General features: G+C 38.1%; 1 protein-coding gene across 6 annotated transcripts in view; it reads left to right on the forward strand.

Moving 5' to 3' along the window:
* The window catches only part of LOC149069409 (protein DOP1A), a 727,510-nt gene that overhangs the window by 57,651 nt on the left and 653,279 nt on the right, over positions 1-16,580 (forward strand). For all 6 annotated transcript variants that reach the window (XR_016195089.1, XM_089250153.1, XM_089250154.1 and 3 more), the window contains exon 6: positions 15,406-15,559. Coding sequence is in view for 5 of the 6 variants with exons in the window: in XM_089250153.1 (XP_089106279.1) it covers positions 15,406-15,559 (154 nt within the window). In the remaining variant the exon portion in view is untranslated. The remainder of the gene's footprint in view (positions 1-15,405; positions 15,560-16,580) is intronic.

Here is a 16,580-nt window from a genome sequence, read left to right on the forward strand (position 1 = left end):
CGGGATTTACTATTATCCATCATCAGCATCACTTTGAGAGTCAGGAAAAGGGTGATCCTCATAGAAATCAGTGTTAAAATTGTGGATTTTACTGTAGAAATGCGGAAATTAGTGGGATTTTCCGCCCCATCAATAATTTTAAAAATTGTATTGAATTCTCGATTTTTGAAATATTGAGTTCGCTTAGAGATATACAAAGCTCCTAGGAGTTTAAATATGAAGCAATTAGCCGGAACTATGTACTTTCGAGTTGGATATCCATGCATTGATTTCAACTTTTTATTTATATCTTCTCAAGCATGAAAATTAATGTCTCCATATTGTCTTTTGATATTGAACTGCATAAATTCATGTGGGTTAGGATATTTTAAAATTAATTATGGGTCCGTAAAGTACATTGAAAAAATTCCACAGCTTTAATTTAATATTTTTGGAAGCTCAAACAGGCAGATGGATTACTTGAAGTTCAAGGGGCGAATCAAAATACCTAGCACCCCTTAAAAAAAGAAAAAAATATATTCATTTCTACGTTTCTCTACATCTAGATTTCTTTATTTCATGAGTCGCGCAAAAAGTTGCCATACTCATTAACTTAGACACGGTTTGCATGTCCCTCAAAGAAAGAGGAAGATGTCACATGATCCAAAAAGCCTCATTGAAAAAACCCGGGCAGTGCAGGGTATTATAACTAGTAGAATGTAAAAAAAGACAGGAAACAATGTTGCACAGCTATCAATATAAACTGAAGAGCCAAAAAAACTGGTCCAGGCATTCGTATGCAAATAAAGAAATATGGGTCATTCCATTTCAAATCACCCAGCAAAATGCCAAAATGACACCCATAGTCTCAGATTTCAATGATTTTTTTTTTTATTTGTTGCATTTACCATCCTTATTAACCGTGTGAAATATTATTTGCATATCTCAAAAACTTTTTGTGAAAAAAAATGTTTTTTTGGTGAAAAAAAATGTTTCACCTCATGAATGACGTCTCTTAGGCTAATCCCATTATAGCAATATTATTTGTGAAAATATATCATAAATTTGCAGATTTTCAATACATTCAAATGAAATTTCCACTAAAATGCTCACAAAAAAATGCAGATTATGAATAGACAAAATGTAAACCTTAGAGGGAAAAAGTCATTTAAATTTAATTTTTTTATTATTTTTTTTATTTTTAACACAATTTTTTAAACACTTTTTTTTGGATGCACAGCATGAATTTTCAATTTTTTTTTAGAAGACTGTAGAAAAGTAAACATTACTTTGACAGTTAATACATTTGAGTAACAAAACACAATGTACTTATATGCCTACATTAATTATATTTGTACATTTTGACTTAATATGATTCATGCTTAGTAAAAAGAAATTTATATTTTATTTTTCATGCACGCTTATACATTTATTACAGTATTCACTGAATTAAGTTTCATGAGTAGTTGATGCAATAATTCAAAACAACTAATAAATTTTAAAATTCTAGGATTAAATGAATTCATGAAATAATTAGAAATGTTAATGTAATGTAAATTTCAAATGTAAGTGTATGAATTATTTTTATTCGTATTCTGTATGTTTTTGTGAACACTTTAGTGAAAATTTCACTTGAATATGTTGAAAATTGAAAAAGTTATGATTTATTTTCTCAAACAATGCCGCTTAAAAATTGAGCCTCGGAAAAGTCATCTGCATCAGCTTTTGATAAATTTCAACATTTTTTTTCTCAAAAAGTTTTAGAGATATGCAAATAATATTTCACACGGTTAATAAGGATGGTAAATGCAACAAATAAAAAAAAAATCATTGAAATCTGAGACTATGGGTGTCATGGCTGGGTGATTTGACATGGAATGACCCTTATGGAACCAATCAAAGTATGGCTTTGCGGTCGGCAACGCCTATATAACACAACAAGTGTCTGGTGTAGTTGTTAGATCGGTTACTGATGCTACAATGACAGCTTCCTTTCCTTCTTTCAGTAGCAAAGAAAAATTAAAAGATAAACACTCCTTATAGCGGGAGTTACATGCTGTTCAAGACAGAGTCGAAAAATGATGTTTATCCTAAAAATTAAGCATTTTTTGAAGCAGAAACAGGCAGAGATGGATAACTTGAAATTCAAATGGGGGGGGGGGGTCGAAATACCTAGCACCCTTTAAAAAAAAGAAAATATATAAAATATACGTTAAAAAAAAAAATATATATTTTTTTTTTACGTTACTTTAAATCTAGATTTGTTTATTTCATGAGTCGCGTAGGAAGTCGCCATATTGGTGAACTTGGACACGGTTTGCATGTCCCTCAAAGAAAGAGGGAGATATCAGGTGATCCAAAAAATCCTCATTGAAAAAAACCCGGGCAACGCCGGGTATTATAGCTAGTATGTATATATAATATAAATAACATTAGATTACAACGATACCCATTTTTTCGACGTGCCTTTCAATATTTCATTGCTATTCACACAGACCACAAGCACGAAAATCGAAGTCGTGCTCAAGTATTAATTTACTACATCTTAACACCTCGACATACTCATCAAGAATCGCTCCGAGAGAAGCGAAACTTAAAAGATAGTACTCCTGGAGTGGGACTTTGAGTCAATCAGCGTGCTGGATGAGAACCACGTCACGGATAGTTTCCACGAACGTAGACCATCCGACCCCTTTCCAAGTGAAAGTGGACCTCGTCCATCTAAGGAATGTCCGAGGGGGCCATGTGGTCAAACTTCCGTTCTCACGATCCGTGAGAAAATTCCCCCTCACCAGCCGAGAAAAAAAAAAGAAAAACAACACTTACACTTTATGTACAATATATAGCCATTTAAAACAATAGTATAATTTACATAACGTCTTCGATCATAACAGGTTAGTTAATGATAATCACAACAGTACTGATGGGGAATTACCCACCTCTGACTTGGATGGCTTCTCGATTGACACTAAATCACCGGGCAAATTAAAATGTGTGTTAATAAATGCCAGGAGCTTGGGTAATAAGAAAATTTTTTAGAAACTATGATAGTTGTGGAGGGCTTGGATCTTAAAGCCATTACAGAATCTTGGGCAAACGATGGGGTTGAATCTTTCTTACACATCATAGGATACAATACTTTTTTGAGAAATAGATCTGATAGGAAAGGGTGGAGTGTTGATATACGTGAAATCCTGTTTGAAGGCTAGAGAGTGTAACGTGCAGAGAAGTGATATTGAAACCATATGGGTTGAACTTGAGAACAAAAGACGTCATTAACTTATTGTTGGGGTTTGTTACAATCCACAGAATAGGGATCAAAACTACATCGCCAAATTGCATGATGAAATTTCCTACATGTGTAAGCCAAAGAGGGTCCTCATACTAGGGGATTTCAATTACTCAGGTATTGATTGGGAGAACTTTTCATCTGGAAATCAGTATGAAAGAGACTTTCTAAAGTTGGTGCTCAAAAATTTTTTGTATCAGCATGTATCAGAAGCCACTAAGGGTACTGCTATTTTGGATTTAGTTCTTACTAGTTCTGAGGATATAGTTGAACATGTTTCGGTGGGGGAAGAGTTTTCTTCCAGTGATCATCGTATCGTCAGATTTCTCTGTAACTTTTCCTCGGTTAAGGTTGATAACAAAAGACTGGTTCCTTGTTTTCAGAGAACTAACTTTGATGTTTTGAGAGGAAGGTTAGCGGAAGTTTTCAAAGACCGGTTGGAATCAGTAGGAGTGGTAAGTCAACGGGAAGAATTTAGTACGAAGAAGCTGTCCTCTGTTTTGCACGACGTCATACCCTTTGTTTGAAAAAAGTGTGTTTGTACATCGCACCCTCTATGGTTCACGGATAGCGTGCAGAACCTTTATCTTGAAAAGAAAAGAGCATTCAGAGAGTATAAAAGTGGACGAGGTGACCTATCATTGTTTACTGATAAAAGAAGACTGTTGAAGAACGCAATAAGAGTTAGTAGAAAGGAAGTTGAATCTAGGTTCGCAGATAACATTGGCTCTGACCCAAAATCATTTTTTCGATACGTCAATAATGGATGTAAGGGGACGATTGGCCCCTTCTCGATAGGAGGCTCTAGGGTAGAGAGCAATGTAGGCATGTGTAGTGCTTTCAATGACTTTTTGGCGTCGGTTTTTAATGGAGATAATGATATTCGATATACGGGTGTTGCATGGGGTACTAAAACCCTCAACGATATTCAAGTAGAAGACGTGGAGGTCCTAAATCTTCTAAGAAATGTATGTGCAAGAAAAGCACCAGGACCTGATGATATCTATCCTGGGGTCCTCAGGGAATGTGCTTAGTGGCGTAGCCAGGTTTTGGTCCGTGGGGGAGCGAAATGGTGAAAGGCGCCATTTTTTTTTCGTGCTTAAGGCGCAAACTTAAAATTATGCATTAGTGGAAAGAACTTTGAATTTCCCAATTTATAAAAATCAAATTTATTTTGTTTTCAGTTATGTTATTTTTCAAATTATCTTTCAATTGATGTTATTTTTCAAATTAAATTAATTATCTTTCAATTGGTTAATGCATTTTAATTTTTTAATTAATTTAAAAAAATGTAAATTCTATTTTATGTTTTGTGTATTTATGCAAATGCAAACACAAAAGACAACTGGGAAGTCACCCTAACAGGTAGTTGGAAAAAAATTTAGATTAAAATATAAAAAAAAATATAAAAAATAAAAATAATATAAAAATTATATAATAAAATATAAAAATTTAAAAATTAAAATTTTAAAATTAAAATTATAAAATATAAAAAATGTTTCGTGGACACTTTTTGTTTTTCTGAAATAGTATACGTATGTATCTTCAGTTACCTTCAAACTTTCCTCGTAATACGTGGACAATTTCAGCCCCGGTTCCGGTGCCTCAAGTGCAAAAGGTACTTCATGAAGATGAGATTCAGAGAAATTGAGATCTTCATGAGAAATTTTCGAGAGTGATCTGTTAGGCAGACATTTCTGAACAGGTCAAGGGCCTTAGAAAAGTCCCTTTGATGCCCGTAAGACGACCCTGCGTAGACCACCTATGTGTTGTTGTGGGAAATGAAGAAACAAATAACGATGATAATCTGTTTTCCACCTTTTCTTAGTCTTTGACACCACCCTATACACAAGCTAGTAGCTCTTGCCAAGGCACCTGCAGATAACGTGGCATTTCTAGGCGTTATGAATATGAATCTAGCCAAGTCCCCCCCCCCCATACATAAAGTGGTATTTCTAGGACCCCAAGTCATGGGCGGAGATACAGGGGGCATTGCCCCCCCCCCCCCAACGTCAAAGGTGGAGTCGACTGATCTAACGTATATATTTCAAGAGAAATTGACATCATCGTGCTTCCCCCCCCCCCTCAGACTTCCAAGTCTATCTCCGCCTATGCCTCAAGCTCTACATAAGGCGCCCAAAGGAAAGGCGATACTTCTTGGAGCTTGAATTCTAGCCATTACTTCATAGGTTCAGTGGTCTGTCCACAATAGGTTCCCGTGCTTAATTTCTTCAAAAAGCGCCTTAGTCAAAGCTCTTGGTGGCCCTTCAGAATAGAATGAACAGAACATTTCGTGCACGCCATATCCTCATACCTATGAAAGGTATTTCAAGGAGCTCTACCGAGAACGACCAATAACAATAGAAAAATTTAGAGCTAGGAGCGGGCTATATTCTGCCCTTTAATAAAGGTGGGGGAACAGAGGCTGATCTGAACATGCTTCCAGATGAAGAGCTTGAGAGCAATTGTCAAAAATGGTAATGAAAACCTGCCCTTTATTTTTTTCCTTCTTACGGGTTAGTACAAACCCAATCACTGTGAAACTGTAAGAGGCGCGAATATAAATGTAGATTTTTTTCATTACTCACCACATTATAGTCAGTGAAGGTAGAAAATGAAAAAGTCAATATTTTTCAAGTTTTTTTAAAGATCAAAAGTCATTTAGAAAAATAGGCGCCAATGTAGGCAAAATTTAGATTGGAGGAGCAATCACTCCCTCTGCTCCCCCCCCCCCCCCGGCTGTGCCAGTGAATGTGCTAATGAATGGTTGGGGCCAGTCGCACAGATATACAGGAGCAGTGTTGCTGAGAGTATCGTCCCAAGGGATTGGAAACTGGCTAACGTTGTTCCGATATTTAAGAAGGGTAGTAGAGAAGTGGTGTCTAATTACCGTCCAGTGAGTTTGACGAGCTCCCTCTCGAAAATTTTGGAAATTATCATCAAAAGGCAGTTTGTGAAGTGGATTGACAAGAATAATGTATTGTTGGATAATCAGCATGGGTTCAGGAAGGGGAAGTCATGTGTAGCTAACCTCCTTTGCTTCTATGACCACGTGACTAAGGCTTTGGGTAAGAGCAAAAATGTAGATGTTGTTTACCTTGATTTCCAGAAGGCATTCGATCGGGTCCAACATGGTAAATTCTTGAAGCGTTTACACGAGATTGGAATTGGGGGCAACTTGCTAAATCGTGGTTAAGAGATAGGTCGCAACGAGTTATGGTGAACGGGGAATTCTCTGGTTGGACCCACCCCATACTTTTTTCACTTTTTATCGATAAACTCGATCAGGGTATCGATGGGATTACTAGCAAATTCGCAGAGGATGTGAAGCTGATGGGGGTAATCAGGAATGAAAGCGATAGGGAGTTGCTCCAGACCAACTTAAACAGGATTGCAGCATGGGCAAATGAATGGAGCATGACGTTTAGCGTTGATAAGTGCATGGTCGCTCATTTTGGTTCAAACAACCCACGGTTCTCTTACGAGTTGAATGGTGACACTATCTCTGATGCAACTAGGTTCACCGATTTGGGAATTCTCATTGACGAGTGACTTAGATTTTCTGAACATTGTTCAGCGGTGGTCAAAAAAGCGAATAGAATGCTTGGTCTCATTTTTAAAAAGGTCTCTTCGTGTTCTGCTAAAGTCATTCTTCCACTTTTTCAAGGCTTAGTTCGTCCTGGACTGGAGTATGCTGTAAGGTTTTGGAGACCATACCTACAGAGGGACACAGACTTGGTTGAAGGGGTGCAGAGAAGAGCTACGCGTGTCCTTATTGGCACACAGGGCTTGAGTTATGAAGAGAGACTTCATTTTTTGAATATGTTTACATTGGATGAACGCAGGTGTCGAGGAGATATGATCAAAGTGTTCAAAATTTTCAATGGGATAGATAGGATGGACCATGAACTTTTAGTACACCGCCAATCGACTGCTTTTACAAGGGGACACCAGTATCGATTGGTGAGGGACAAAGGCAAGGTTATGGTGTCGCAGGGAATGTTTCTCTAATAGGGTTGTTAATAAATGGAATAGCTTACCCCCGGAGGTAGTAAATTGTAACACAATTGACACGTTTAAAAAGAAATACGATAAACATGTTGGGGTAAATCGAGAAGCTCTATCCATACTTAGAATAAGACAACCATAATATTCTTTATGAGCATTTTATAATATTTTATCATGTGTATATATTGTTTATAGTTTTTGTTAATTGCATTTTTAATTGGGTTGCTGTATTTTTGAAATATATGACATCCATATTTTTATGGGCATCTTCTTATCAGCCACCTTGTTGGGCATTTTGCCTGTTGTGGCGTTATATTTGTATTTGATCGATTACTTCGGTTTTTTTTTCTGATGTTTACATGAATTATGAAATCGTGCAATTCTAATTAAGCACTTTAATTTTTGTATGTTAGCTAATTGCATTTTAAGTATTCGATTGAATCAAACTCTGACTTAATTTTCCTAATTTTGAGGGACCACAAACACTTTTTCTTTCACATGATAACATCCAATTAATTTGACTCATAATGAAATTATTATATTATTGAAACAGAAGATTGAGAGTGAGCACAGTCAAGATTTTAGCCCCTTAATTTTCGGACCCTTAATATTGTAGCTTTTAGTTACTTTTGCTTGTTTTCATTAATTATAAATGTCCTTTTTTAGTGCCTATTTCAGGCGTTTTTAGTGCTTTTTGCCTGCCTATATTGACAATTTTTAGTGCCTAAACTTCCGGGCTCTATTCATTAAATACATTGTGCTCACCTAATTTTTATTAGTTTTTGCAAAATAGCTTCCTAATTAAGTATACTGAAAGTAACTGGAGAAAAACCTTTATATATTATATGATTAATAATAACATTAAAAGAATTTCAAACAAAAGTAATCCATTGAGTCGAGCAAAAAATAATTAAATTGCAAAAGTTGGTTTTTGTTAAAATTCAAGAAATATATATTGATTAATTAATATGGAATAGTGTTAATTACATTAACAAACATTTTATTTTAATTAATACAAGTTTGAATGATTTTTCAGAAATTTTATTGTTTTTATTGCTAATGCTATTAAAAACAAAAACTGGTTTAAACCAAATAAACCTGTTTGTTTTTTAAAAACCGGTTTTTTACCAACCCTGTTGATTATACAGATCTTACATACACTATCAACACTATCTTCGTGCTCACCTCAGACATTCAATATTTCACCATTAATTTGAAACCGTTATTGAGAAAACTGACACTCTCTCTTCAAATACGCTATTTCGATCTGAGCACTGCGGCCGAAAGACAAACAAGTAAGTAGTATGGTGGGGTGATTTTGTTTCCACTGAAACTTTGATCAATAGGGAGGATCAATATAGAGGAAAAGAAAAGTAGAATGACATCATAAATTGGTCAAACATGTGTATACAACAAGCTTGAAAGCCACTGAAAATAAGATGGTTCAGATGTATTTCTTTTCAAGGGGTTGCAAGATGAAGAATGCGTGAGGTCAAAATGACCCCACCATGCCAGTTAAGCGTTAAAGGAGAGGAAGCATGGGTGGAGATACTGGTGGGGGGAAGTCCAGCATCAAAGGTGGAGTCGGCTGATCTAATGTATAAATGTAATATATGAATTGGCATCATCATCATGCCCCCACCCCCCAAGACTTCCAAGTCTATCTCTGCCTATTAGAGGAAGGATTTCTTCAGTTTTTTAATGCAAAAATTCCTCTCCTCCCTTGGGTGCCAATGCAATAGCAGAAGTTTTGAGGATAGTTCGAAAATCTCTAACCATTCCAAAACAGAAAAATAAGATCACCAAGCTATAAACAAACTACACCCGTAACTTTTTCTATATAGCACCTTCCTTCTTGTAGCTATTACTCGTGGGAATGGATTTCCCTTTTTATTACATTTACTGCATTACAAACCTCCTCAATCGACACTTGTAAAATAGAAACTAGAGCTAATTATCCATTATGCCAAGAACTGTGTAAGACATATAGACGACTCCAGGAAAATCAGAAGTATAAATTTAAGTTTTAATTACATTAAACATATTTAATAATTTACAACATGAGAATCGTTTTCGCGACCCGAGATACCAACGTGCCTTGTCTCCGGCTTGCGTAGACAACAACTGATAAAAATAAATGCTGTCGGGGAGTTGTACACTTCGTACAAGAAAGGAGAAATATGTACTGAGTATGGAAGTACACTATGGTATGGCGAGTGAAATATGAACCGAGGGCTCCAGCACACCACAGGTACTCTCCCCCCCCCCAACGTGTACTGGAGGTACAGAGAAATTAAGGCGATTACAATGTTTAGACACAATCACGATATTTAAAGTTGAATCGGACAGTTCGCCCTGAACGAGTCGTATGACACCAGATTTTTTTTCATCACAGTCCTTTTTGTTCTTCAGTCATGTTCGGAAGATTTGACGCCGTTAGGGTTAATGGTTGGTTTTGGTCAGAGTTGGTTTCTGCAATGTCCAAGAAACATGGTTTAACTCTGTCCAGGCTGACAGTTGATCTCTTGCCATTTACATCCAGAGTGATTAGTTTGTCAGTTTGAGACAAAACTGGATACGGGCCATCATAAGGTGGAGTCAGTGGAGGTTTGAGTCAACTCTGAGGAAGACATGAGTGCAGGTTGACAGTGCTGGATGTTTGAAACATGTAGTAGAACCTGTAGAGTGAGTTGAAGTTGGTACTGGCTGCAACTTGGCCATAGTGTGGCGCTGTTGTTCAACAAAGCAGCTGGGATCTTCAGCTTGGCACGGTGTCGACGGGCACAACAGTTGACCTGGTAGCCTAAGGGTGGTGCCATACACTAGTTCAGCACAAGTACTGTGAAGATCAGTTTTGTAGGCAGAGCGAAGACCTAGTAACACGATTGGTAGTGTTTCAGTCCAACGCTTGTTGGAGTGGCACATTAAAGACTGTTAGTGAACGGTCAAACCGTTCCACTAAGCCTTTGGACGCCGGATGGTATGGAGTTGTTCTAATGCGCCGGGCACCAAGGAGAGCTATAAGTGCCCTGAAGAGGTTGGACTCAAACTGTCTGCCCTGGTCTGTGGTAATATTAGACGGGATGCAGAATCTTCAGACCCATCCTGAGACAAATGTTCGAGCAACTGTGTCAGCAGATATATCTTGAATAAGGTATGCTTCTGGCTATCTGGTATATCTGTCGACACACGTTAAGAGATATCTGTAACCGTCTGATGGTGAAAGTGGACCTACTAGGTCTGTGTGCACATGATCGAATCTTGCAGAGGGCAGGTTAAACATCTGCAGCGAACTGCGAGTTCACTTTACATTTTTGGCATTGGGCACATGACCTGGTCCATTCTGCACCATCTTTCAGCATAGAAGGCCAGATGAAGCGTTCCTGGATTAGTCATTTTGAAGCACGGATACCAGGATGAGACAGGTTGTGAAGGAATGTGAAGACTTAACGTCACAGTTTATGTGGCACATACGGGCAAACACTTCCGGTGCTAGTGTCGCAGATAATATTACTATAATATAACTACTGCCAGAGCTGTAGCAAGTTCTGTGTGGTTCGGGCATTGGAGATTCATTTCATTGATGCGGGACAGTGTGTCAGCGACTACATTGCTAGAGCCAGAAATGTGTCGGGTGTCAGTACTGAACTGGCCAATGTAGTCCAGACGCTGAAGTTGGCGAGGAGAGCAGGAATTGGAATTCTTCTGAAAGGCGTATACCAGGGGACGGTGGTCTGTGAAGATTATGAAGTTGGTGCCTTCCAGGTAGTGGCGAAAATGTTGAACCGCTGAATATATACCCAGGGGCTCTCGGTCATATGTAGAGTAGTTACATTCGGCAGGCTTCAGTTTGCAAGAAAAGAAGGCCAAGGGCTGTAAACTAGAATTTGTGTGGGACTGAAGAACAGCGCCTATAGCAACGTTAGATGCGTCGACTAAACTAATAACTTATGATCGGGAGAGTGATATATTAGTGCGGCAGCATTGGCGAAATCTGATTTCGACTTCTCGAATGCTGCAACAGCAGAGTCTGTCCAAGGAATAGGCCAATTGTCGTTCTTCTTGGAATCTATGAGGAGTTCATGTAGTGTTGCTTGAGTGTGTGTAGCTTGCGAGAGGAAACGCCTGTAGAAGTTGAGCATTGCCAGGAAACGTCGGAGTTCGTTGACTGTATTGGGTTTTGGGAAAACTCTAATAACTTGGACCTTCTCTGGAAGGGGTTTCACTCCGGGCAAAGTAATAAGGCATCCTAGGAACTTCACTTCACTTCTTCCGAGTACACATTTTGATGGGTTGAGTTGAAGACCATGGTGTTTCAATCGAGAGAAGACTTGGTGTAGATGTTGAACGTGTTCTTCTTCACTGGTTGATGCTATCAGGAGATCGTCAAAGTATGGGACGCAGAAGTCGAGTCCAAAAAGGATTTGGTGCATGAATCGTTGGAAGCTTTGGCCAGCATTGCGGGGGCCAAACGTCATGCAAGTGAATTCAAACAGCCCAAAAGGAGTAGTGACTGCTGTTTTTGGGACGTCTTCTGGATTCACTGGGATTTGATGATACGCGCGGGGAAAATCCAGAGTTGAAAAGATCGTCTCGCCATGAAATGCTTGCGTGCAGTCTTGCAGATGTGGCACTGGATAACGGTCGGGCACAGTAATAGAATTCAAGCGACAGTAGTCTCCACATGGACTCCATTCGCCGTTAGCTTTGCGAACCATATGCAGAGGACTTGCCCAAGGCGATTTTGATGGTCGAATTATTCCAGCTGACATCAGAAATTCAAATTCTTTTCGAGCTATCTTCAACAACTCAGGTGACAGGGGCCTAGGTTTGCAAAAGACAGGTTGTCCTTTAGTTTCAATGTGGTGATATATTGTCGAAAATTCTGCTCTGTTGGATAGTTGAGACGGATTGGTTATCTCTGGATACTTCGCAAGAACTTCATGGAACTGAGAATCACCCAAAAGAAGACTGATGGTGGTTGACGACAATTGAGAACTAGGTGGTTTGCCAGAGGAAGAAAGGTTACTGTTACCATCAATGAGATGAGAGTTCTTGGCATCAACTAGTAGGTTGAAGTGTTGCAGGAAGTCGATCCTGACGATAGGTTGTTGTACGTCTGCCACGATGAATGTCCATATAAAGGGACGGCGTAGTTTCAGATCGAGGGTAAGCCTTTTAGTGCCAAAAGTTGGAATTTTCTTGCCGTTCGCGGCAAATAGTAGCAAGTTCGCTGGCGTTTTGGCTTGAGGTACAAAGTTCTTCTGAAGCACAGAAATATCAGCACCTGTGGCTACAAGAAATTTTGTTTTCGAAGTCTGGTCGGCCAAAACAATTCTGTCGATATAGCGATCGCTGTTGTGGGCGTTTAGTGATCGCTGTTTCAGTTTTCCGGCTGGGCACGGTAATCACATGGAAGGTTACATTTCCTGACTCTTGAACCGAAGTTCCTATGGTAAAAACACATATTGTTCTCCGGCTCTTTGTACTGTCGATTTCTTGAGCTGCTCCTTCGGGGGTAGTGGGGGCTACGGTCATAGCTGCATGGACGACAGCCATTAGCTCACTCACTTGCTTGGTTAGTTGTGCCACTTGCCTCGACAGTTCCGATTGTTGTGGTGGCACCTGTATAGCAGTGACTTGCGCCGGAAGGGCGCAGGTCACAAATTTTGTCGGCGATGGCTGCTAGCTGGTTGACGTCACCTCCTAACGTGGCGAGGACACTTTGGGTAGTACTCGGCAGCCTGACGAGCCACAGTGATTTGAGTAGAGGTTCTCCCACACTACCTCCAGCTAACGCACGCATGCGTGTTAGAAGTTGTGATGGGCGTTCGTCACAGAGTTCCAGTCCTTGTAGCAGTGTGCGAATTCTCAAGGTTTTGCTTTGCGAGTGTGAGTCGATAAGTCTTTTTTTCAGAGCCTCGTACTTGTCCTCTGTTGGCTGGTTAAGAATGAGATTGCTGGCTGGCCGATGCGAGAACGTCCTACTCTACAACCGAAACAACGTGATGGAATTTAGTAGTGTCCGTGGTAATGTTTGCGAGTGCCAATTGTGCCTCCACTTGGCTGAACCACAGAGTTGGATTCGCTTTCCAAAACGGAGGGGGTTTTACTGCTACGCGGGCGATTTGCGCTGCTGGTGCGAGCAAATTTTGGTCGTCAGTCTGAGGCATGGTCGAGAGGGAAGATATACTATATGACAAAAATAATGCAGAATAAATACGGACGGCTTCCTTTCAAACGTTCAACTTGAGTGTTACGACATTAAGAGAAAAATTGAAGTTTACGGATGCATCCGGATTGATGTGAAGACAACGCTGTGGCACCGTAGCAGTTTGTCAGTATGATGTCGAAACTTGTCACGTGTAGGAACATGGAAAAGGTCACCAGTTGTAAGACGTATAGACGACTCCAGGAGAATCAGAAATATAAATTTAAGTTTTAATTAAATTAAGCATATTTAATAATTTACAACATGAGAATCATTTTCGCGACCCGAGATACCAACGTGCCTCGTCTCCAGTGTGTGTAGACAACAACTGATAAAAATAAATGCCGTCGTGGAGTTGTACACTTCGTACAAGAAAGGAAAAATATATACTGAGTATGGAAGTACACTATGGTATGGCGACGGCATCTGGCGAGTGAAATATGAACTGAGGGCGCCAGCACACCACAACTGTGACATACGTCGCAGAACCATCTCTGGAAGAATTTCAAGAAAATAACCCTTTTTCATAGAAAACAGTATGAAGAATTTTCAGTCAGCAGAGAGCTCAGAACAATGGAAAATACTCTGCTTTCGGAAGAGATTTGTTTTAAGAAAGAATTAACTAGAACCATATAAACCACAACTGAGAAGGATCTACAATATTGTTGGTAAGAAGAACACTCATGATTAATATGTTTTATGTAAATAAAGTTGTGTTTAAGTTCTTATTTGGCTTTGCTCATTAGACTGTACAGCTGTCCTTTGACCATATATTTGACATTTTTGTCACCTAAAATCATTTAAAATTATCCCTTATTTTTCAACTTGGATTTTTACGAATCACTCCACATTAAAAAATAAAAAAACTTGTAACCTAACAACTAACTTGTAACCTAAATATCACATCACTTTTCCCAAAATCTGACAACAATTGCTATAATAATATTTTCATCTATTATCATCACCATTATCGCATTCTCTGACAAAATTGGCTCCATCATTTTATCCTCCATACGTGGTCGGCGTCCAGTAGCGATCAACCTCTGCTCTATGAGGTTATAATTGCTGGGTTTTTTTTTTTAGACAATATATGACATCCATATTTGTTATGGGCATCTTTTTCTCAGCCACCTCATTGGGCTTTTTTTGCCTATTGTGGCGTTATATTTGTATTTATGCTACTTAAGAAGGAACTTCACATCATTACGAAACGCATCTAGCTGTTGTTTTAATAACATTTTGGGTGTACTTATGTTGTTGGTCTTTTGTCTATCCTACAGTTTAACTTCATTTATGGAAAATTGGAAAGACTATTTCAAAATGTCTTATAAATGTGAAAATCAAACAAATGAACATTTGAAACTTACCTCCCCCCATATAATAAACATTCCACAAGGTTTCAATGGTATAATTGCATTCAAAATTTTGTGGTAGTTACAGTTGAGAAAAAATACCCACAAAATTTAATTGTTAAAACGCATTTAAACTACTTAAGGAATCAGAATAGAGATAAAACAGGAAAGATTTGGTGAGTCACCATCTTGAGTGCGGTTATATGCTATTTCTTTCAAGATGAAAAAAAAATGTGATTTAACTCAAAACTATGAAAAAAAGGTTTTATCTTTCACCAATTGATTTCTAAGCGAAGTAGATAATACATTGAGTCCAGTTCTTTAAAAGTTTTGAAAAGAAAGATAAAATGTACACACATATTTTCTATTAACAGACCTGTATTCTCTCTCCGAGATGCTTTCAATGTACTTTCCTACTTTCTGGGATTAAGGCTGTGGAGTTAGAAAAAAAATTGTAAGGCCTTATGGCTGCATTTCAACTAAATTAGATCCTATTATACACATTTCTCACACATGTCATTTATTCATTTAGTCTAAAAGAATTTTCATCAATATTTTTATCTCAGGCGTCTTTTTTCATGGCTTCTGGGAAAGGATTTCCGGTCTTCAACAGAACCAACTTCCAATGTTTTTGAGAAGTTCATTGTTGAAAAAAACTCCTGCTATTTCAACAAACATTCGTCTGATTTTCTAATAGAAGCAATAAGATTATGCTTAAAAGTAAGTATTCCATTGCTTCAGTAATTATTTGCTAATTAATAGAAAATTGCAGTCATTGTAATTGAGTTTGTGAATGATGTTACAACCAAATTATTATATGAATACAAAGGCCACAGGCAAATTTGTCGATAATGTGGCTGAAAAAAAATGCCCTTAAAAATATGATTTCAGATATGACGAATATACACCCACCCAATATAAAAAAAAGGGCTTTTCTTTCATGCATGTATCACAAAAGAAAAAACTAATAAATAATACTATATAACAGTGTTTTCCCACCTTTCTGAAACCAAGGACAAGGAAAATGACTGAAATGATTCGACGGACATCTTGTACCTCGAATTATGGCACATTCCGCATTTTTAGTTCAGAATTGTTTTATCTATTTGTCCTGTTTTCAATGATGCTTATCATGTTATATCGTGATTTTTAATGATAAATCGTGAATATACAGTAGTTTTATGACTTACGATAATTGTAGCTGTAAATACAAATACATATTCATCTTGCATATTTGTAGGATTTAATGTTTTTACTCAACTTTTCAGTGATTTTAATGAACAATTTGGAATTTTGCTGACTTGCGACAATGCTTTTGATGACACAGGGTTCGCACATCCTTACAAACTCCTGACTTTTCATTTCCCTCTGGAAGGGCCCTTATAACTCCATACATTTTGCAGCCATGCCTGAAAAAGTCCTTTTTTTTTTCTCTTAAGGGATGGATGATCTTTCTTAGAATAGGCATTGCCTAGAAAAATAAGAGGAAGCTACCCCCGAATATAAAGAGGAAGAAAAGTGAAAAAAAAAGCTATCTCCCTTTGTAATAGGAAATGTGAAAGCAGGGGATGGGATTGGAACATCCAATGGTTGTGCATACCTAACAACCGTTACGATTTTGTCGTATTTAGTAAATTAATATGATTATACGCTTTTGCTTCTAAAAATGTGATTTTTTACCGAATCGCTAGTTTTGACGTGTTTTCATGCCCATGTCGCAAACTGGTCAGTGTTGGAAATC

Source organism: Pholcus phalangioides, unplaced genomic scaffold (assembly GCF_987345545.1).
Source record: "Pholcus phalangioides strain wild (caught in Gottingen) unplaced genomic scaffold, Ppha-v1.0 ptg000022l_1, whole genome shotgun sequence".
In the NCBI taxonomy this organism is placed as follows: domain Eukaryota; kingdom Metazoa; phylum Arthropoda; class Arachnida; order Araneae; family Pholcidae; genus Pholcus; species Pholcus phalangioides.